The sequence below is a fragment of the Castor canadensis genome, chromosome X (genome assembly GCF_047511655.1).
Source record: "Castor canadensis chromosome X, mCasCan1.hap1v2, whole genome shotgun sequence".
NCBI lineage: Eukaryota > Metazoa > Chordata > Mammalia > Rodentia > Castoridae > Castor > Castor canadensis.
Genome location: NC_133405.1, coordinates 4,684,235 through 4,708,479, shown reverse-complemented (window position 1 = coordinate 4,708,479; position 24,245 = coordinate 4,684,235). Strand labels below are relative to the sequence as shown.

At 40.9% G+C, this 24,245-nt stretch overlaps 1 protein-coding gene and 1 pseudogene across 5 annotated transcripts in view; one reads left to right on the top strand and one right to left on the bottom strand.

The window, feature by feature from the left end:
• The first annotated feature begins 626 nt into the window (after positions 1–626).
• Mtm1 (myotubularin 1) overlaps positions 627–24,245 on the top strand; it is a 104,987-nt gene continuing 81,368 nt past the window's right edge. For 2 of the 5 annotated variants that reach the window (XM_074063395.1, XM_074063391.1), the window contains exons 1-2: positions 627–709; positions 22,273–22,345. In XM_074063395.1, coding sequence (XP_073919496.1) covers positions 22,283–22,345 — 63 coding nt within the window. In that variant the 5' untranslated portion in view covers positions 627–709; positions 22,273–22,282. Of the gene's footprint in view, positions 710–10,643; positions 10,668–20,105; positions 20,201–22,272; positions 22,346–24,245 lie in introns of those variants that run through there. The other 3 variants (XM_074063392.1, XM_074063394.1, XM_074063393.1) reach the window with 3 other exon arrangements.
• Positions 9,019–9,135, bottom strand: LOC141420161 (small nucleolar RNA SNORA51; annotated as a pseudogene).

Below are 24,245 nucleotides of genomic sequence, written 5' to 3'. Positions count from 1 at the left end.
CCTCAAAAAAGCAGAAGGAATTTTGACCTGATATGCTTCCTTTCACTAAGTCTTAGCACTGTCCTTGGGAAGGTGCTGGCACAGCACGAAGGAAATCCCAGCTTTTATTATACTGCGGGTTTGGGGATTGCATATATTGCACCAGCCAGTGAAATTTTCCTTTTCCCTTACAAGTATCTCAACGTTACACAGCCAACTTTATCAACCCAATAATAGCTCAGCTTAGTCACAACCGCTGAAGTTTTATCTAGAGCTGTTTCCCGCCGCATTTCCCCTTTATTGGAGGAAGATGGTGAAACTCAGACCAGGGGTCTGGGACTACGCTTCCCAGTGGCCTCCGCTGGGCGCTGACTCCAACCTCCCTTACAGGGGTGGCCCCTGGCATTTTGGCCCTGCCCATACCCGGCACCCATATTATGAACTACAATTCCCAGGTGCCTCTACACGCCCAACCCTTGAAAGAGGGTTTCCCAGCAGTCTCCGGGGTAAAGAGCCCGGCCCCAGGGAGCAAGCCCTTAGGCCCACCCAGAACCTTCCGCCCGCCCCGCCCACACCACGTGGCAGAGCCTCGCCAACCAGGGCGGGGAGGCGGGCGGCAGGCGGTGGCAGGGGGCTGGGAGGCCACGGAGGCGGGGCGGGCCGCGGAGGGGGCGGAGCAGGGCCGGGTAGCCCAGCAGCCTGGCAACGGCGGTGGCGCCCGGAGCCTGAGGTGGGTTCGTGTTCTCTGCTATCCTGGCTCTGAGCCGGGCGCTGCGGGAACTCGTGATGGGGGGTCCGGGAGGAGGAAGTTGGGGCTCCCCGAGTCGGCAGGTCGTGCGGGGCCTCACCGCACCAGCGAGGGTGTGGGTGGGGTTCGCCGGAACGCCTTCGCTGTCCCCGGGGCAGGGCTGAGGCCAGGGAGCAGCAGGCAGGTGCTTCTGGCTTCCCCCTTCTCCCCGCCCTAGGTCCCCAGCTGCCGGCGGGCGAAGGTCGGGACTGGAATCAGGGCTGGAGGGGCGGGATACGGGGGACGGACGTCGCAGCCGCTGCTTATACTTTTCTTCCCTGTCCCGGAGAGGCAAGCGGGCCGGGCGGCCGCCCTCCTCCCCGGCGACGTGCTGCGACCGGTCCTCGCCCTGGCCCTCCCGCTCTGGGTGGGCACCCGCCCCATCTCCCGTGGGTCCTGCAGAGTGGCAGCAGGCCGGCACTGACTGAGAACCCCTGGTTGTCGCTCTGGATCACTGTTTCTGTGTCACATACGGGGGTTATCTGTTTTTGCAACAGTTAAGGGAAGATCTGAGAAGGAACGGTTAGTTCCCTGATACGCAGTCGGAAGTATGCACAGGCACTAGCAAGCACTCTTGGCTGGGTTGCCTCCCTTAACTGTCTTTTGCTACGTTCAGGAAGTGAAAACTAATTTTAGTATTTGCCTAAGCAAATATAAGTGAATCTGCTGCACAAAATATATTGTGGGCTTTATGGATGCATACAAGATATGATACGAAGTGGGTTGTGACTGGTTTTTAAAGCAGATCTTCACTAGAGTGGAACCATAGCATTTTAGAATTGACTGGGACCTTAAAGTTTACAGTTCATTTGTTTCCTGCATGAGAGAACTGAGATTCAGGGAGGCTAACTAATGCGACCCGGGCATCAGGCAGCATCATGCCAAAGCTATTACCACAAGCCAAGTCTCTGGAGGTATGTTGGTGTCTGCCTAGTTTGGGATCTTAGTATTACAGCTCGGTTTTATGACTTGTGAGGTAGCTACTTAGAATTTTGAGACTGAGCCAGAACTTTTGCTATAGTTCAAGCCGGTTTGGATTTCCTTCAAAACCAGTTCACTAGCCAATGAGACAATCAGGCTTGTTACTTTGTAGACACATTTGCTTTCATCCATCCCATATACTAGGCAGGATCACGTGTTCATCACAACTCCGAATGACTTCTGGCTGTTTTACAAAATCAAATCTACCCTTAAGAGACTTCACACCAGGGAGGAGGCTAGAACTGGTGGTGCTGCCTGCATGACCAGTGTATACAGCAGGCGCCTCAACTATTTGAAAGTGGATGACACTCATTGGGGATTACAGATTATAGTATGGTTACTAGGTGATTGGTCTCCTTACTTTAAAGTTCTAGCTTATAATATCAAGTTGTTAGTGGTTTCATTCACTCATTAAGCTCTGTGCCCACAGTGTCCCAAGTGCTGGGAAGACAGCAGACAGCACTACTAATGAGACCTTATGGAGTTTATTATGGGGTGGCAGCAATAAAAAAAAATAAGCCATGATGTGTTATTTTCTGGCAGAGGTGAGCACTGTAAAAAAATAGAACTGAAAGTGTACATTAACAGTAAAAGAGGATGGGCATGATTGAGAGTGGCTTGGGCATCACTTTGAATTGCTAGTTTTAGATTGTCAACTCTTGCTCCATTAAACATAGAAAGTCGAAAAGTAAGTCTATCTGAATCCAAGAGATTGTATGGCATCATCACCTTCTTCCCAAGTGCCTTTTGATAAGTGATCACAGCTTCAATTTTACTTGTATTATGCCCCCCTTAAATGCAAATAGTAAGTGATTTCAAATACCTAAGGGATGTCATTTTCAAGTCCCTCACTGTTTTCACGGCTAGATAGCTCACTCTCTACAGAAGGCTCTGTGGAGGTTGGTATTGGTTGGCGATTTCATGCTAGTGCCTGTTGGACTCTCAGGCTCCCTTACACACTGGTTTTTCATCTTGTATGTTGGTGTATATTGTGAACCTGTTATCTGAAATGATCGTCAATCCTTGTATTGTGTGGCTTGTAAAGAAACTAACTCATTTTGAGATAGCTCCAGAGTCAAGAAGCACTAAAGTTCTTAGGAACACGAGCACTCGCTAATAAGATGGCGTTAATGAGACTCACTGTAAAACTTCATTCGTTTAGTATCACTCATTTCATGTTCTGTGTGTTCAGTGGCTTCCAAGCAAATTTTACAGGTTCTGAAAATGATTGAAGTTGCAAGTACTCCAAGACGAGAAGGGGATTAACAAAATGTAGTCTCTTTAGAAACCAGTGAAAACACATGGCTCTTGCTCTTTATTGAGGGCCCCAAAACAAAGAGAAAAGCGGAGCCCTGAGAGGGCGACATTTTTAACCAGTGGCCGGATGATTTCAAAGGTTGGAGTTTCTAGTTACTTCTAAAGATTTTTCAACTTTATAACAGAATGATAGGTTGTTTTCATTATTCTTTAGTTGTTTTCCTTCCCTGTTTTTGAGCTCTTTGAAGTTCTGCTTTCTTTGTTTTCTAGTTTCTTAGTTCATTTATTCCTTTTTGGCAGATGAGGGGACAGGAACTGTCATTTGCCTATAAGATGTGGACTCTGGATTGGGCAGTCTCCCCAGATTTGAATTCTGGCTCTGTTATTACTTATGTGACTGAGTTACTTAACTCCTGTACCTTGGTGTCTGGACCTGAAAAATGAACATACTAATATTATTACTAGTACCTTCTCAAAGGGCTGTAGGGAAGACTGAGGGAATGATCTGTATTTAGTGCTTAGAATAGTCTTACACATCTTAGACACACAACAAAAGTTAACTACTATGTACTTGAACTGTGTGGAACACTTTTACTTTTCAAGAAAAAAAAGATCCTAGCTATGTCCTAATAAACTTTTGAAAATCCAGTGAACCATATTTTCTAGACATTTCTGTGCATTTGATTGTTGGTGTGAGCCTTTGATTTCAGATGGAATTGGCTGCAGGGTCCTCAGTTCTTGCAATGCTAAATTCTCTTTGCTGCTTGGGTTTAAAAATTACTTGGGGCCATATTTTGTTTGTTACCACAAACAATAATAGAACAAGAGAGGCCTACTTTGAACTCCTCTGCTTTGTAGTTGGAGGATGGTCTTTCACTGTAAATGTTTGCAGTGTGTTTTTCCATAGTGATTACTGTGACAGTCTCGTCCCTTTTAAGAATGTGGAAGCATCTCTTCAGAAAACTGGCATCATGGATGAGTGCTTTCTTTCTGTGTCTGCCAGAGGAACAGTGAGTAGTAAATGAACCTGCTGTCTGTGTGAGGTTGGTAGGAAGCTTCCTGTGTTTGGACTCTGGAACTGGGTTCAGGTTCCAGTTCTCCTTAACACTGACACCCAACAAGTCATTTTCCCTCCATGCTGGTGGCTCTTGCATTTGTAAGATAGTGCTAATGAAAACCCACCCTGCTAAGCATCCAGAGTTCTTCAGAGTCTCAAATGTGCGTCAGAGCCCTTTGTAAACTGTGTAGCATTACCATTATTGCACTCGTGTGTTATAAAAGCCACTGCTATTTGGAGAACTAGTGTAAGAGGGCAGCCGTCCTTCCTGTTCTTGGCTCATCTCCCTTATAACTGTAGGTGGGGCTCTGCCTCAATCTCCCTCTTCTGTCAGCATTGAAATATGCAGTGTTTTATTGCTTTGCTGAAATGGACCTGAAGCCATTGGTTTACATTCAAGTTTCTGTTTCATTTAGTCCTACAATGGTAGTACTGTAGAACCAATTCCAGGGAAATACAAGGTGATTCCTGCATCAGGGAGTTTTTCCCGGCTCTTTCCTGAGTGTCTGAGAATGGGACTCTTACCTTTTTCCCAATCAAGACTTGACTGCAGCTCCTCAGCCAGCTTGAGGGCCTACTGCTTCCAGTCCATACCAGACTGGATGTATGTCTGTGCTCCCAAGTGAGGATGAAATGTGATTCGGGCCCTGGAGAAGAGATCCAGGGATGTGATTGCTCCCTGGGTCAGTACCACCTTTTGTGCTCACATACTACAGAGGCCTGAGTTTCATTTTCTTAGTACTTGAATTTGTCAGTATCTTGAAATGACTATAAGAAACTCTTTGCAATTTCATATGTTTAGCTTGGTATTACTGTTCCTTGACTTGTCTTGATAGGTAACTCATATTTCAGTTTCTTTTTTTCAACTTCCAAGCTTGTAATAAAGAGGGCTAAGGTCTGAGACATTTTTCTGGGTGTGAGAAACCTAACATGGCCCAATGCACACAGTAGACATTTAGTAAACATTCATTGACTTGACCCGGTGGGGGAGGGGCAGCTTAGAATCATTTGGACAAGTTCCTTTTAATCATTCTGTGGTGTGTCTAGGGATCGTTGCCCCTTGCTTGGAACCTGAAATGGAACTCGCATAGCAAATGAATAAGAAAGTTGTTTGGAGCCAGCAGCGGGAGAGGTCTCACACATTGCTTTGTCACCCTTTTCTTCCAGCTTCGTGATGTTTGGACCATGCTTGTGCAGTTTAAGTATAGGTTACTTTTTACTTTGCTTGGTATGTTGAGGTGAGAAGGGGTAGGGGAAGTTGAAGAGCAATCACTGAAAGCAAAAATAAAAGTAACTTTTGTAACACATTCAGCTCTTCTCTCCTTGTATAAGCCTTGACCACACACAGTGGTGCCCTTTCTTTAGCAAGTGATAATGGTTTGGTTTTGACATAATGTCAGCATGGGGCGGTGGCACTTTACATTCCCTTCCATGACCTTTCAATTCCTTTATGGCCCTGAGATTACTTAGGTGGGGATTAGGAGAAGGGGGACTGAACTTAATTCCAGCAGCTCTGGAATTGGCCCCATATGTTTTATTGAAATAAGAAATGTGCCTGTACTATGCCAGTGATCCCTGGCCATAATGTAAAATATGCCCCTGGTGAGTGCTGTTTATAGGCAAAATTTGCTCTGCAGGGTACTGCCATTAACACTCGCTATGTGGCCAATAGTATCTAAGGAATCCCAGCCAATATTCCATTTTGGCTTTCCTGGATCTGAGGTGTTGCTTGCACATGTCAGTGGTTCAGGATCTGGGAGAGAAAGCAGGTGCCCCACTGCTGTCAGAGGGAGGCCTGTAGGAGCCTGCCCCCACCTCTCTGGGTCCCTTGCTGGCGCGAGAGTATGGAGTTTTTTTCAAAAGTTGAGACTGATTGTGTCTCGGCCTTTTGGCTAAGATCTAGTGCACAGTTGAGACTCAGTCTCATCCTGCAGGACATTTCCTTTCTTCCTATTATTAACTCCAGTCATTTCCCTTGAGGTTGTCATCACTGCTGTGTCATGAAACAGTTTCTCTTTGTTGACAAAGCTGTCTGGATGCCCTTACTCCTAGCCACAATAAGAAAATAGGTGAAACAAATTAAAAATAAATTGATAGTACTGGGGTTTGAACTCAGTGTCACACTTGCTAGGCAGATACTCTACCACTTGAGCCACACCTCCACCCTTTCAAATTTTATATATTCTATTGAGCGTGCAAAATACTGTCATTTCGACATGTAATCAATCTAATAGCTATGAGCTAGTCCCCTTTTTTTGCACTAAGCTGTTGGGCTCCTTTGTGTAGTGTGTTTATGGCACTTACCTATTTGGACTAGCCACACTGCCCATGGTCAGGAGTTGCAAGTACCAGTTGCTACAGTCTGAGACAGCACGGCTTTGAGTGACACCTTTTGGCCTTGATTTGCAGATGATTTCATTAGATAGGCTGTCAATGCCCGACCAGCTGCCTCAGTAATAACTTACATTACTGTGAGGCGTAGTCTTTGCCAAGCCCTTAGCCCATTGCTTTGACATAATGTCTCATTTGAGTCGTTACAACATGGCTTTGAGGTAGAAGTGATTAATCTCCTCACTGCCTTTCTTCCAGAATGCTTAGGTCGAAGTGCATCTAGGAAGCAGCAGCCTCAGAACCAGAGCCCAGGTGAGGTCAGCATCACGGCCTCTGGCACACCTTCCTGCAGCTCTCCTGGCCACAGGGTCTCTTCTCAGTAGTGGCTTTGTAAGCTTTCTTAAGAAGGCACTGTGGATATACACGTGGAATGGGTGCTTTTTTCTTGAGGGGAATGGCAAAGAGCTCGAAGGGTGTCTGTCTTCTCTGTCTCTTTAGAGGGGGCGCGGAGACTCAAAATAGAAGTCTCCTCGTCTATGGGCACGCTACAGACCGGTGGTTTACCGCTTGCTGCTCGTCAGAGGCACCTGGGGATTTTTAAATACTTGCTGCTGAGCCCCACCCACAGACATTCAGGCTTAATTAATCCGGGGTGAAACTGACGGGCATGGGCATTTAAAGTCCTCTGGGTGAGTGTGGCCGCAGCTCGGCTGAGAGCTGCTGTAGGAGCACTTCTCCACCTTCACTGGAGTTCCACATTGCCTGGACTTCCAAAGGGAATGCAGGCCTTGCCTCAGCGAGAGGCAAGAGAGCCCTCCCTTGTCGCTCACAGCAAACTCCTGGATGATGCCCTGCTGCAGATCTGTGGGTCACACTTGGAGTAATAAGTGGCATCAGAATCACCTGAGGCTTTTGCAGCGCTACAAGTGCCCTGGCGGTATGCCTGGAGTTTCTGATTCAGAAGGTCTGGGCTGCAGCCCAGGGTCTGTATTGGAGGTGTGTGTTTTCAGTGTTTCCTGGTGAACTATTGTTTACTTTAGGTTCTGTGTAAATGCGCCTTTTATAGTGTGCATTTTGGGGGTCATAAATAGATGTTGAAGTTGTTTTTGACACAGGGTCTTGTCATTATCCATGCTGGTCTCAGACCTGTGATCTATCCTCTTTGCCTTAGCCTCTTGAGTGCTGGGATTACAGGTGTGCACCACCATACAGGTCCCCATCAACCCCCTTTTATGCCTTCATGGATGTGTGTGTATGGTTTTTTTCATGATTTTGTGTATATATATATATATATATATATATATTCTTTTTTTCGCTCCTTGAACTTGTTGATATGGTGGGTGATTTTTAAGGGGTTTTTAAAATTTTGGTTTTGTTGGTTTTTTTGAGACAGGATCACAGTGTGTAGACCAGGCTGGCCTCTAACTCACAATTCCTCTGCCTCAGGGCGGAGTGGGTGGTAAGGGAGGGGGTGGGGGCAGGGGGAAGAAATGACCCAAGCCTTGTATGCACATATGAATAATAAAACAATAAAAAAAAAAACAATTCCCCTGCCTCAGCCTCCTGAGTGCTAGGATATACACCATCATGCCCAGCATAAAGGATTTTCTAATATGCCTTTGTAGCATTAACTGACTTTGTATTCTTGGGATGAACCCAGTGTGGTCACTTTTCTTACTGCTGGATTTAATTGGTAGTATCTTAGTAGCTATATTTGTCAATGAGATTTGGTTTTATTTTTCCTGTACTCTCTTTGTCTAGTTTAGTATCTTGACTATGTTGGCCTTATAAAGTGTTTTAGGGTATTCCCTCTGTTTTCTGGAAGTTTGTGTAAGGTTGGTGTCATCTGTTCCTTGAATGTTAATAGAACTTGGTCACAGAGCCAGCTGGGCCTGGACAGTTTTAAAGTGCCACTTGAGGTCTGCCCCTCTGTAATCGTTTGTGCATTCTCATTCCTGCATCCACTCTTGTTTATTTGTGCCTCTTCTTTGTCTTGATTTGTTTTACCAGGGCTTTGTCAGTTCTGGTTATGGGATCAACTTGATAATATGGTTAGGTTCATTTATTTCTCTTCTTTAGTTTTTGATAAATAATTTAATGAGTTGAAACTTGATATGATTTTAAAGTCAAATTTGTAGCAAGATACATTCAGAAAAGTCTTACTTCCATTTCTAACTCTGGCCACACATGCTGTTTTTTATGGCCGGCTTCTTTTACTAGGCATACTGCTTTTTATATTCATTTTTATGTCATTGTGTATCAGAAGTTCCTGACCTCCTATAGAAGATGACTATTTGAGTTGATTCAGTCTTGGTCAATTGTGAGCAAAGCTACTTTGAACATTCGCTTGGATCTTTGTGTGGACTCATGTTCTTTGGACTCATGTACACAAAGTAGACATAGCCCTGGTGTAGTGTATCTATGTTTGACTTTACAAGAAGCTGTCAAGCAGTTTTCTGAAGTGGGTTGCTTTCCCACCAGCAAAGTAAAAGAGTTCTGCTGGGGCCATATCCTCATTAATACTTGTTAGTGTCTACCTGCTTAAATTTTTGCCAGTTCAGTAAGTGCATAATGGTGTCTTATTGTGGTTTTATTTATTTTTTTTTTCATTTTTTTTCCTGCTCCCCTACGTCTCCATATTCACAATACAGACTGGGGCTGAGGTGAACATGGGGCAGATTTACTTTGCCTCCTCTTTCTATACAATCAGAGTAACAGAGCCTGTGGTAAGCACCAGGAGGCCTTATTGTGGTTTCAATTTGCCTGTTCCTAGTGGCTAATGATAGTGAATATGTCTTCATGTGTGTATTGGTCATTCAGCTTATCTTTTTTTGGTGAAGGGTCTACCCAACTCTTTTGCCTGTTCTTTTTATTAAATTGTTTTGTTTGAAGTTGTGAGAATTCTTTATATATTCTGGGTACAAGTCTTTTATCAGATATGTAATTTGCAGATATTTTTTCCTTAACCTGTGGTTTGTTCTTTCATCTTCTAAAGTGTGCCAAAGATTTTTAATTTTGATGAAGGCTTGTTTATTCCCCCTTTTTTTGTCTTTTAAGGAATATTTGTCCATCCCAAGTTCACAAAAAACTTTCTTGTTTTTCCCCTAGAACATTTTTTAGTTGCAGCTCTTATGTATAGATCTATTATGGCAGACAGATCCTAGGGTGGCCCCTCTGGTTTATGACACCTGGTGTTCATACCTTATGTATCCCCTTGCCTTGGGTGTGGGTGGGATCAGTGACTTGCTTGCAGCCTATAAAATATGGAAAATGTGTAGGGATTCTGCAGATGTAATTAAGGTTGGATCGGTTGGTTTTGAGTTAATCAAAGGGAAGATGATCCTGGAGCAGGGCCAGCATTAATCAGCAGAAATCTCTTAAAAGAAGATATTGTTCCCGTTGGAGGTGAGAGTCATCTTATTGGCTTCCTGATGTGAGCAGACATGTTGAGGAAATGAACTGCAGCTGGTCTCTAAGAACTGCCAGCAGCCTCCAGCTTGCAGAATGCCAAGGCCCTCAACCACACAGCCTCAAGGAAATGAGTTCTGTCAACTATGTGAATGAGCTTGGAAGCAGCTTTTCCCCAGTTGAGCCTCCAGATGAGAATGTACCACCTTGATTGCAGCCTTGTGAGAAACTGAATAAAAATCCCAGATAAGCTTTGCTCAGACTCCTGACCCACAGAAACTGAAGTAATAACTGTGTGGTGTTTACTGCTGCTAAAGTTGTTAATGGAGTAATACAAAACTAATACATCTATGTTACATTTAAAGTTAATTTTTATATTATTTCAGGCAAGGGTCAAGATTCATTTATTTTTTTCTTTATGGACATCAAATTGTCCAGCATCATTTGTAGAAAACACTGTCATTTTCTTTTTGGATCATGCTGTTACCTTTGTTGAAAGTCAGTTGACCATTGTTAGGTCCTCCAAAAATGGGTCTAATTATGGACTGTACTCTCATCTGTTGATCTATAGGTCTATCTTCATAATTACACTGTCTTGATTACTGAGGTATTACATAAGTCTGGAAATCTGGTAGTAGAAGTAACTGCAACTTTATCTTTTAAGACTATTTTGACTATTCTTGGTCCTTTGCCCTTCTATACAAATTTTAGAATAATATTGTCAGTTTCTACAACAAATCCCTTTGGGATTTTGATGGGGATTGTATTGACTTTGTAGTTCAATACCACGAATCTTCTGATCCTTGAGCATGTATATTTCTCCTTGCATTTAGGTCTTTGATTTCTCTTAGCAGTGTTTCGCAGTGAGTATGTGATTCTTGTACATATTTTGTTAAGTATATCCCTAATATTTAATTTTTTCTGTTATTGCAAGTGGAATTTTAATATTTCTATATGCACTTGCTCATTTTCAATAACACAAATACAATTAATTTCTATATTGACCTTGTATACCATGCAGTCTTTCTAAATTTATGTATTTTAGTAGCTTTTCCTTTGGGTTCTTAGAACTTTTTAATACATAATCTCATTGTCTACAAATATAGTTTTATTTCTTCCTGTATGCTAGTTGCTTATTTCCTTTTTCTTGACTTACTGAACTTGTTATGATCTCTAAAAAATGTTGAACATGTGTGAGAAGAGTAACCATCCTTGCCTTATTTCCACCCTTAGAAAGTTTTCCGTGTGATATCAGCTATAGGTTTTCATAGGAGCCATTCTACCTTGCTGAAAGTTTTCAAAAAAATCAGTATTGGATGCTGAATTATGTTTGTAGAAACCATGTTTCAGATGTAGTCTTCAGAAGGATGGTATGCATAGTCTAGTTGACTAGTACTACATCCATACCCATTCTCAACCACCATTCCCCAGCTTTTCCTCCTAAGTGTTCATAACAGAATTTGCATCAGGAACTTGAGAATTCTTTTTATCCCTGTGTAGAGTAGCATATACTACATTTTCAAAAGGCATGGAAAATTAAATTTCTGTTGGATTCTTCTGTATCTTTGTTCTAGAACTAGAGTTTCTTCATCTCCTTCTTTGCAATTCTCTTGACACTGGATTTAGTTCATCCTCTTGCCTTTTTTATGTCTGTCTTTTTTTTCTTAGATTATTATTTCCACATCTTTGAGACCTTTCTCCGCCAATAATGCCAAGTTCTAGAAATGTGTGAGGTCAGTCCCTTTCCTTCTGTAACAGGGATGAATAGTTGTTTGTATTTATGGCTAAAATAATAGGTAATTGCCTAAGTAGGAAGATGACTGTGGTTCATACTTTCTGGATTACTGCAAGTCTTTCTCTGAGTTTCCCAGGATCCTAATTAAGCCAGTCTTTGGGGATTCTCTTTGGACACTCCTCTATTATGGCAAACTGCCTGTCGGGCAAGCTACTGCTTTTGCTGCTGATTTCTGCTAACCTCCAAGGTCAACCTGCTCTTATAAATTAGAACTAACTAAGATGTATCAAGCCCACCATTTTCAACAATTAAAGAGACCCTAGGCAGCATTCCCCAAAGCCGCTCTACAGGATAGTAAACACTAAATCAAAATTATTCCACCCATTTTCGGAACTCTTTTTTGGAATTGACTTCAAAGATCATGGTGCCTTTTAAAAACATCCTCAATGGTGTCGATCTTTGAGTGAGGTTCAACATTTGATTCTAGGCGACAATCACCATGATGCGCGTGTATTCAGTAGGATGGGTACTGGTGCTATGGGGAGCATTGGTTTGGTTTAAGACTTGGTTAAAATTCATAAGGTGGTGACATGTCACTTTAACCTCTAAAGGCAGTTTTAAAGGAAGAATTCGAAGAACACTTTGAACAGAAACAGCTTTGCTGGAATGAGTGTACCCCATAGAAGGGAACTACTTGGAACAGTTCATTTGACTATATATATCTGATAGATGTTTTAACACATGTCTCATTACAGCATAGTTGCACCTCATGGGGAATTGATTGTTTTGTTCACTAGTAATAAAATTTCCTTCTTTTTGATATAGCTTCAATAAAGACTTTCATAACATAGGTAATGTTACTATGGACAAATGAGGGTTTAGAGAAAAGTCTCATTTGTTTACTCATCTTTAAAATGAAGGGAAGACTGTTTCTTTGTGACCGTCAGATTTTATTATATAAATGAAACTCCCCTCCCCCACCTGCTTTTTATTACCTGTTCAAGCAGGGGGCATAATGTCTTCATTTTTATTTGACTATCTATTGGAAAGTTTGGAAAGTTTGAATGACCGACACATGTTAGTGGGTAAGAGGGCTAGGCTGCCTTGGTTTCACTTTCTACTTCGGCAGTTACTAGTGAACACATTGTTTAATTTTCCTGTTCTTCATGTTTGCCGGTTGTCATATGAAGACAGTAATAGTAGTTGCCTTGTAAGGTTGCTGATATGAATGAGGCGACTTGATCTGTGCTTAGAACAGTGCCTGGTAAGCAGTGATCACTAAATGAAAACTATGATCATTGTCCATAAGGAGATGTTCTGTTTCACTTCAATCATATTTTATCACCTCTGTTATTATCTTTATTCCTATTAATTTTCTTACACCTATTCATTATCTTTATTGCTTTCTAACTTGTCTTTGTCCTTCATCTCCCCAACTCAGTTGTTAGCTCCTTGAAGACCTATCTCAGTTTTTTTAAACCTCTCATTGTGGTTCAGAGTAATTGCCCAGTATATATTATGGACTGGTTTTGATCTCCTTGGAGACAAGATTAAGTAATTACATGTGCTGAGTAAGGAATGTCTCACTTTTGTTTTTTGTTGGGATTAGGAACTCAGGGTCTCATGCTTACTGGGCAGCTGCTCTACCACTTGAGCCATCCTGCCAGCCCTCTAAAGGATATCTCAGAAATGATTGCCCTGATGTCATTTCATTATTTAAGAAACCGTATCAATATTTCAGTACTAGTTAATTTAATAAGTATTCACTGAATGCTTATAGGTGGACAAATGAAATTGTTCTGAATGTAATCATATGCTGACATGACTGTTTTGTAGGTTAATAATTTCAGTAGACATCCTCCTACCTATAATAGGGTAGATTATGTCCCTTCAAAAGATAATAGCGAAGTAACCCTAGCTCCTCAGAATGCCCCCAGCTCCTCAGATTGTGACTTTATTTAGGAATAGTTTTGTTTCAGATGTACTTAAAGATGAATTTACCTGGAGAAGGGTAAGCTCTTAATCTAGCATGACTGGTATCATTATGAGAGAATACCACAGGAAAACACAGAGACACACAGGTACATGACCTCGTGACAACAGAGGCAGAGGTTGGAGTCAGATGGCCACAAGTCAAGGATTGCAGCCACTACTAGGTGTTGGCTAGAAGTTTCAGAGGGTGGGGAGCCTGGCAACACCTCCAAAACTGGGAGAATCCATTTCTGCTGTTCTAAACTGTTCAGTCTGTGGTACTTTGTTACAGCAGCCCTAGGAAACTAATACACTGCCTGACTGCTTGGATTAGAGTGTTGACAAGCCTGGGATTTCATTTTATTTTAAGTGGGTTTGCCTAATTTTTATCTGTTAGCTATCTTCTCTGTATACTGTGCTTTTTAAAGTGTATTTGCTGCAAGATCAGGTAAAGCTATAGGAATATCTGGCCTCAAATACCACTGCAGATCTTCCACTTATGTGCCAGGAATGGGAGAGATTTCTAAGAATGCTTTTAGCAGCACTGTTTATAATAGCAAAATCTGGAAGCAATTCAAAGGACTATGGAGAGGAGAATGGGAAACCAGGTATGGAGCCATGGACGACTATGCAGAATGGAGCACAATGCCACGCATGTACATTTATGACTCACAGAAAAGCTGTGTGAGAAGAGCAAGGGGCAGAAGAATGTGGACCAATCCCTTTACATGGAAGCTGAGAACCACATAAAATTGGCCTGACATTTAGTGTTGTATGCATATGTAGAAAATGATAAAGATATGCAAGGGAGTTACAAACATGTGAATCAGCCATAGGGAGGTAGGCTGGAGTAACTGTAGTGGCTGAAGGCTACTCCAAAGTCATGGAAATTGGTGATGGTAAGGCAGTATTCATTTCTTCATTGGGCACTGTATGCCCCAACTCTGCCCATCACAGAAAACATAGTCCTTGTTCTTGGGGAGCTCTAGAGATCTAACAGAGAGATGATGGGTGGGAGAGTACAGCATAGCGTGAAATGTTGGAAATCTGCGCAGCATACAGAGAAAGTAAAATGTGTGCACACATGTATGCACAGGGAGACCAGTCTTCCTGTGTCTTGAAGCAAGTAAATAAGGACCCAGTGCCAAAAAGCTCCTGCTTCTATCTCCCAGTGAAAGTACCTGGAGGAATTGGTTCGAGTGGCAGGTTTCTACCTGCAGCCTTTTTCCCTCTCTTTATTTTTCTAGAAACTGTACACAGTCAGTGTAGAGTTCCTCTCTCTTCCCTCCCTCTCAGTTCCCCCTACTAATTCCAGATGGGAGACTCTGTCATTACTGCCTAATGCCTGGGCTTTTCTTTGGAGTCCCCTAACCTGGAGCTGAGAAGGTTCTTGGAACAGAAGCAGATGTTTTGAACTGACATTTTCATTACTGTAATAGTTATAACTCTTTACCTGTTTTTACTTCTCAACAATTGCCATTTTAATTTCTTAAGAAGGTGCATTTTACTTAACAAATATAAAATGTGTTTTTTGGGAATAGTTCTCAGTGGGGAAAATCCTTCAACAAAGCTTGGTTTTTTTAGGTTTGGGTTGTTTTTTTTTTTTTTTTTTTGTCGTGGAGCAGATCAGCTGGGTTCATGAGTTTTGGAATTGGCAGGTAGACAGGAACTTGATCTTGTTCCTATTTTAAAACTTTGTTTACCAGCAGGTATTTGACTGTTACAAAATCCACAGTGAATTTAATGATCTGCTTCAGTGTTTGTTGCATAGTTAGGTAGCCTTTGTACATTAAAAAATAACCTGATGGTATTTGACTTTTGAAATTATTTGCCAAAGCAATTTCAACTTATGAATGATTTCTAAAGTTACCCTGCTCCATGGCCACAGCTCATGCTGCTAAAGCCAGTCAGCTGTCTTGAAGATGTGCCATTTGTCATGAGAGGACCAAGAAATAGTGTGAATGGATCAGCCCAAATCCATCACCAACCACTGGAAAGAGTGATTCATTTCCACTGGGTCTGGTTTACATTGGTTTTAGCCAAAGGTCTTTGCAATATTTAAAGAAGCAAAAGTAGATGTATCTTTCAGATGAATTATAAATATCAAAATGTTAAAAGTGAGTTTCTAAATGAAATACTGTTTAGCATTTTAAAGTTTTCAATGAATTGGCAACTAATACCTGAGACTCAAAGTGGGCAAGACAAATTGAGAAGCTTTCATATCTGTGCATTGCATTGGCTATTTGGATAGTAAGCAATTTACATGAGGGTGTTACACTAGAAGTTTGTTAGAGAAAGTCTATTTCTAGATAACCTGAGCTAGAATTGAAGGTAAAGAGACAAGACTTTGTGTTAGGAATTCCAGGCAAGTTTCCCTGGAGTCGCATGTGTGCTCGTCAGAGTGGAAGTGGGCATGCTTTATAGGTAAACTGCTTCAACGCGGAGATGAGGCTGACCGTCTTAGACAACATGTAAGCGGAAGGGCAAGGCAGGCAGAGACACTGGATTGTATGGCCAGTCCGGCGGCCTGTTCGCACTAGGGTGAGGAATGGCTTAAGCGCGGAAAGTATCTATGGGAAGAGGAGGGAAACTGGTATCCGAGAGCATTTGGCTTGATGTTTGCTATGCTTCTCCCCATGGCTCCATGAGGATAGGTAGCATCATGGCCATTTTACAGACAGAGAACAATTTGCCCAAAGTTGTGTGCCCATTATTATTGTTAAGCAACAGAATGGGGATTGGAAACCCACAGTTTAAAGTCGGGGTGACGGCCTGATTCTGTAAATAAAATCTTACTGGAGTATAGCGCACTTACCTATTTCTGTGTCATGCTTCAGTGCTGAGTAGCCACAGCAATGTGTGGCCCCCAGAGGCTACGCTGTTTAACATCTGGCCCTGTATAGGAAGTTTGCCAACCCCATGTTCAAAGAAAAATGGATAAAAATGAGATACATTCCTATTTTTGCAAGTCATGGTTTATTTTAAGCACCCCTCCTCCCAAATAAGCAAATATAGACACTAGGTTGATAGTGTTCATGGTTTCAAAATGACTTGATATTGAACATTTCTTTGTTTTTAGAGTAGGTTTGGTTGGGGACATTACACGGTAGTCCTCATTTTCTTTCCTCCTATGTGGCCTATAGTCAGAGTGACTTTAATGTGAAAAGTTAGAATAAGTTGAATCTAGGAAATCTTTCATTTACTGGCACTCCAAGCACTGAAGAGAACTCTCTGTAGTGGGCCCCATGGCGTAGCACTCCCCCTAGAGGCCAAATTGGAAATGGGGTGGCTGAGTTTTGGTGCAGTGCATTGAAAAATACCTTAATTTTATTAAAACAACTGTCCTTTTATTTCTCCTTTATACTGAAGTAAGGCAATATATTTTTAAGTTGTGTTTAGGTTGATAGTATCTATAATTTTCATTGTAAGCTTGTAAAGGGGATTTTACCGAAGGTTGTTTTATAAGGGAGTATTGGGTTTGATGGTGTTGAGAACCACTGCTTTAAGTTCTTGGCATTTTTTTTTCAAAACAGACTTCCAAGTAAGGAGAGCAACCTTCAAAAGAGCAGAATTATGAACTCAGAGGCTGCTTGTTCCTTACTTCTTGCTCCCTGGCATGTTATAAGTCAAGATTTCAGATTGGGTAGACCTCTGCAGCCACAAGGGAGCCTCCAGAAAGTGTGTTGCATTTAACTAAGATGCTAAGATGAAGTCATCCTCCACATTAAGGAGGATCAAAAGAGAAGGCCACATGCTTTTTGTCACTAGTTTGCTTGTAGCCAAGAAAGTACAGCAAAACCACACAGCAAGCGCCATTGATCTCAGATCAGGTGACTGAGAACTAGAGCTCTCTCCGTGTTTAGGCTCTGCTAGCAAAGGTCCCGTGAGGCAGGGTCAAAATTACGTTCTAACTCTGTTGCTTTTACATTTTCAGAGTAAGGGCAAATGTAGCCTGCATTTGTTTTAATGGTTTTGGGCATACCTCCTGCAGGTGTTTTATGTAATATGGTTGTTATATTTAATAGAAAGGTGAAAAGTGTCTTAGTCTGGAAGAAGGATGAAGGGAGAGGTGTTGTACTTTAACTGCTTCATGGGAAAGTGTGTAGTGGAGGATAACATAGTTCCAGTTCTTTGGTGTAAGTTGTTTCAAAGTGAAATAAATCAGCTCTGCCTTTCTGCTGACCAAAGCCATCAGTCAGTCCGTGAACATCCTGATTAGCCAAGGACTTTGTTGTTGTACCTTTTTTTTTTTGTTTTTTGGTTTTTTTTTGGTGGTACTGATGTTTGAACTCAGGCTCTCTCCCTTACTAGGCAGGCATCTCTACCACTTAAGGCACTCTGCCAGCCCCATATATATATATATATATATATATATATATATATAAAGTCTGCATGAATTCCTGGCTTAAGTGAAAGAGTGGACATTTAATAAATACCTATTAAGGCACTGTTCTAGGTGTTATAAATATAGGAGTAAGTAAAACAAGAATTCTAGACTGCCTGGCTTGTATTCTAGTGGGGGCTCATATTACTGTGGGAGCTTGTATCCCAATAGGAAGGTAGACAGGAACCACAATTCTATGAAAGATACTAAGTGCTAGAAAGAGGGAGAGATGGAGGGACAGGGTGGAAGGGCAGGACTATTGAGGTTGTCTTGAATTTAAAGAGTGACATGAAGGCCATGTTGTGACTCAACAGTCTGCTTTATTCACTTACCACCTTTGTTTTGAAGGGGCTTAGCGGCTGGGTTGAGTTCTCTTAACCTTGGGTCTTCATCGAAAACCTCTCAACTGAGTTTGGAACCTGGTTTCTTTCAAGAGACCACTTGAAAGACTTTTCCCCAGGTGTAAAGGATGCTGCAGTATTAGGAGATATAGGCTACACTGGTCTGCACTAACTTGCTCCAGGGCCTTGCCACACACCCTCTCAGGCCTGCTGAGAGGATTAGGCTAAGTTATCCCAAAGGTTTCTTGGGGAATCAAAAATGATGGATGTCTACCTTTGCTTAGAGCCCCTAATTAGCATATATATAGGGAATTAACTTTCGATTTTTGCTTTAAAGCCAAGGTAGCCAAAAATCAATGTTTTTTTAAATAAAAGGGATTAAAACATGGTTATTAGGGGTGGCAAAATGCTTCATAGACCAAGAGGGCAGCTGGGTTTTGTAAACCTCGCTATAGCTTCTAATTATTCTTGAACTACGTATTGTCCAACATAGCTACCTTATAAATGAAGACACGGATGAACTTCCCTTGTTTGGTAAATTAGAGACTGCCCAGGACCAGTGCTTACCTACCTAGGACATTTTCCACAGTGCCACACTGCTTCCTATTGTCCTATTTCAGCCATTATTGTCATGTAGTTTTTTAAGTTTATAGTTCAGTCACAACTAGACATAGTTGTAATAGTTACCTTTCTCCCTAGTATTTCTAAGGTAAGGGCTAACTTGTAGAAGAATTGGTTAGGGCATCAGTGTAGTTATCCTTTCACAATTAAAAATGCTGATATTTGTTAACAGCTATATGGAGTGGTTCTACGCCCTTCTTAACTCATTCATTTTGCCCAACAATGATGAAGTAAAATAGCAGCAGAAGTCTAGAGAAGTTAAGTAACCTGCCCAGGGTCAGATGGCTCATGAGTGGTAGAGTTGGGATTTGAATGGAGCTGGCACTACCATCTAGCTCTTCACATGACACTGTCCTGACTTCTGCAGACTTCAGGAATCAATTGAAACCCTTCACCAGAGAGAGGCTCACCACGGAGTTGACAGGTACCACCCTCATTCTTGAGTTTCTCAGGCTCATATTTGATAAAACTTTTAAGAGCAGCTGTATCTGTAACTCCAAAAGTGGGAGCTTTAAACATAAAGATCCCATACTGTATGATGCTCTTTATATGAAGATTCCCAGAATGGGCAGATCTTTAGAGCTAGAAAGCCAAGAGACTGTAGCATTGAGGGGTGGGGAGTGATGACTGATGGGTGGAGTGATGGTACAAGGTTTATCTTTGGGGTGATGGAAATGTTCTAAAATTGTGATGATACTTGCACAGTTCTGAATAAACAAAAACCTTTTCAATCACACACTCAAAAGAGTGAATTGTATGGTATGTGAGTTACATCTCAATAAAACAGTTTAAAAAAGGAAAATGAGAGCTTTCTTCCTTTATATTCATTTTCAACTGAAATGTTTTCACGAGGATTAAAGATAACATAAGTGCTCATTCTCTCACAGTTACGAACAAGCTAGAGTAGCCAGGTGAGGACTTAGTGGATCATGTGCTGTGCCATTTTAAATTTCTTCTGTTGATTTGATAGTAATCACTTTGGTTTTAACACATTCACTTGTTAGATAGTACTAAAGAAGAATTTTGTTCTACTGAATAACCTCCCTCAATATATAGTTTTATTTAGTTGAAAGAATAAGTTCAGGGTAGATACAGCTTGCTTGCTCTATTTAGTTTGTCTTATCCATCCTGCTGTCTCTGAGACTAATGGATTATTTTGTGTGGACATGATATTAAGGTTGGAGGTCAGTGCAAAGCATAATGAATTTAATTCATTTTGGAGTTATTCATAAATCTCTTTTTTTTTTTGGCAGTACTGGGGGTTGAACTCAAGGCCTTAACCTTGCTAGGCAGGTGCTCTACCACTGGAGCCACTCTACCAGCCCTTTTTGCATTGGTGATTTTCAAGGTAGGGTCTTGCTTTCTTCCCTGGGCCTGCCTCGATCTTGATCCTCCTATTTGTGGATCCTCCTATTTGTGCTTCCCCATGTAGCTGGGATGATAGGCACATGCCACCATACCCAGCCATTGGTTGGGATGGGCTCTCACAAACTTATTGTCTGGGCTGGCCTTGAACTGCCATCTTCCTAATCTGTGCCTTCCAAATAGCTAAGATTATAGGCTTGAGCTACTACATCACAAATCTTTTTAAAAATTACTTTTATGAAAGTAAAGTTTAGCTTGTCCCTACCTCTTAGAAGTTTCAGGTTTTTAATTTGAGTATCTTATCAGGAAGTATTTTTTGACTTAATTGTTCATTTTTTTCTTTTCTCTTTCTTTCCTTTTTTTTTTTTTTTGAGACAGAATCTCACCATATTGTCCAGGCTGGTCTCAAACTCCTGGGTTGAAGTGATCCTTCTGCCACATCCTCCTAAGCAGCTGAGACTACAGGCATGAACCACTGTGCTCAGCTAATTACTCATTTTAAAGCTGCAATGATAGTTCTGTAGTTCCAGTGTTCTGGGATTTGGTGAACTCACCAGTACTCACATTGGCCCAGTCATGGCGTTTATTTACTGTATATTTTCCACATAATCAGTCATTCACTCCCTTAGATAGTTAAGAATTCTATTTTGTTCCAGGGTACAAACCATGAACCAAATGCTGTCAAGCCTTGCCTTTGTAGAGCTGAATGCTTGTCGGTACAGCCTGACCATCCTAATCCTGTAGGTTTTCCCTAGCCTCTCCATCTCTTCACCTCTTTGTCTTGGTAGCTGCCCTTATTTGCATCTTGGTCACCTCTCTCAGGCCTTAGGGACAGTGACCAGCACCAAGAAGCTATCATTTTATGAGAAAATGTGTTGACATTCTCCATGCTATACTTTTTTTTTTTAGGGAGTAACTGTTATTTTAATGCAGCCTGGCAAAAAGATCCTATAGATAGTCACAATCATATTTTTGAATTAGAAATCATTTAACTCCTTGTGACTTCATACCTATCTGTCATTCATTTTGATAAATAAAATAACCAAATCATTACTTAGTTTCCTGTTGTTGCTATAACCTTCACCAGTCTAAATCAATATTTATGTTAAAATGGTTTTGTGTATGTTTTGAATATGATGTTTTCATTTATGTCTGAATTATGAGGAACATGAATTATTTAAATGAAATATGTATTTTCCCTAGAAAATACTCATGTAATCAAATCTTGCTAATTTGATTTCAGTTAAATGCATGCCACATTAAACTGCCGTAATTTGGAGAAAACAAAATTCTTGAAGGGGAAAATAGTATGAGTTAAATAGTATGAGTTAAATTATCTACCCTTTTATCATTCTGCTTGGCTTCCTCTAAATTATCTTTAAAAATTAAGAAGTATGGAAATTTTGGGCCTGTCACACATTGATAAACATGAACAGTTTTTTTTTAGATGACAACTTGAGTGCTCTGAATAGAAAGTCCTGAATATGTGTATGTCTTCTACTAGTTCTCCCTCTTTCTGTCCTTCTGTGTTCCCTGAACCTTTTACCTTTCTGTTTTGCTTTTCTAAGACATGGTCTTATTATGTAGTCCATACTGACCTGGAATTTGCTATATAGCACAGGCTGGCCTAAACTCTCAATCCTCCTGCCTCTGCCTCCCAAGTGCTGGCATTACAGGTGTGCGCCACCACAGCAGGCTTTTAATAGCCATTTACTGTCAGCCTCTGTATCTGACCTAACATCTTCTCAACTCTTAGGTAAAAGTCCTGATAAGTATAGCTAAGTTTGACATAGCTCTAGCCTCTACCAACCCTAAAACTAGGAATATGATGGAAACGACATCTAAATCCTGCCTTCCTTGAACCTTTATTGGAGCTCTTTTTCATACTGCCTATGCTTTGATTCTTTGTGTGTCTCATTCTGCTGAGGCCTAGTATGCAAGTAGGGCCAATAAAATGGTACTGTTTGCTCTCAGTTGAAATATTTAAATCTTTGATGTCACCTGTGTTTGAAATTACAAGATAAATTCAGTTAATAATATTGTCTTCCTCGATAGAGTTTCCGGTATGGCTTCTGCATCAACTTCTAAGTATAATTCACGCTCCTTGGAGAATGAGTCTATTAAGAGGGTAAGTTGTGTTTTCAGATCTCTCTCTCTCTCCCCCTCCCCCTTTCCTTTCTCTGTCTTCATATTTGAATACTAGGCAATCATTTGGGTTTTATTGAATATTGAATTTCATTATTTTTTCACATATTATTAATAACTACATTAATACATGTGGCTTTATTTATCATCCCACCTTGTTCCAAGAAATATCTTTACTAGAACACCTTGTATGTGTTAAGTGAGTTTTGCATTTATAAATCTTTTCATGTGGCTTTACTTTTGTGGTGCGAAGTACCTCACCTTATGTCTCAGGCATCAGACAGTCCTGTGTCCCAGAAAGATTCCTGAAAGACATATTAGAAGGCTAGGCTGCACTGAGCAGGCTGCTACACCTGCCTAAATATTGGCATTATTTTCTAGTTATGATGATAAAAAAGTTCTAAAACAAATACAACTTTAACAGGAAATGATTCACAATAGCCAGGGGAAATATGTGCAATCAGAACAAGATTTATTTTGGAACATACAATGAAAAAATGGGGTGAATTTAAAGTAAGCTTTATTCACGGCCCCTTAAGGCTTTAAGCTTATTCACCAGAAAGGTTAATTTATACTCCCAGCCAGCAGTGCATATGGATGTTCAAGCAATCAGAAGGGAGCAAAAGGATTTCTTTTCTTTTTTATTCCTTGATTACTAACAAGGTTGGTTTTTTTTTTTTTTTTTTGGGAATTGTGTTTATTGTCCATGCCAATACTTTTGTGAAGTAACTGTGTCCTTTGCCTATTTGCCTTTGGGGTATTTTGGGAAGATTCTTACTGCTTCACGTGTGTCATTTATATAATGATAACTAACTCTTTATAATATATGCTATAAATCTTCTTTATAGTTTATTGTCAGCCTTTTAATTTTATTTGTGTGTTTTTTATTTTGAAATATACAGGTTCAAAGTTCCTTTTGTTTTAGTTTGTTACTTGTGTTTTTGAGACAGGGTCTGCCCCTGTAGGCCAGGCTGACCTTAAACTCATGATCCCCTGTCTCAGGCTCCCAAGTGCTGGCATTGCAGCCTGCACTACCATGCTTGGCTTTTGCTTTTCTTATATAATCACATGTCTCAATGTTTTACATTTTGGGTGTCTACAAGGACCTTTCCCATATCCAAAATTATGGATATTTTTATTATAGTTTCTTTTAATAGTTTTACGGTATAAGAATCAGTTCTAAAAGTGACTTCAAGGATGCAGTTAGAGGTCCTTGTGTAATGTTACTCTGATAGAAAGTATATCCTGTGTTCATCCCATGTAATCCTGTGTTAGTCAAATATTCTCTTTCTTATTTAGGATTGGTTTATGCTTTCTCTCCTGGATTCTGAACTATAGTATTTAAAAAGGTAAACTGAATATGACATTTGCCCCAATACTTCTTTTTAGTTAGTGAGAGGCAGTATTGAGGAATGGTAATTTCTTTCCAGTCCTAACCATTTATATAAAGGTATGTGGCTTTGCTTCTCCTTGAGGAAGGTATTTCTGGCTGGGAACAATTTGTCTTGCCACCCTAGTTAAATGTATAATTTACAAGTACTAAAGAATATTCAAAATTGCATCAGGGCATGGTGGTACATATCTGCAATACCAGTACTCAGAGGCTGAGGCAGGAAGATCATGAGCTTGAGGCCAGCCTGTGCTACACAGGGAGTTCATGGCCAGCGGGGCTACATAATCTCCAAAAAAAAATGTTTAGAATTGGCTAAGAACTTTACTTTTGTGTCTGAATAAAAAAGATAAAACCATTAAAAATTCAGCAAAATCCCCCTCCTTGACAGCTTATATCTTACTTAATTACACAATTAACATTTCTCTTATTTTATGATAAACCTTGCCATTTGCATAACCCCCAATAATTTACAAACCCGTGTTGATATATT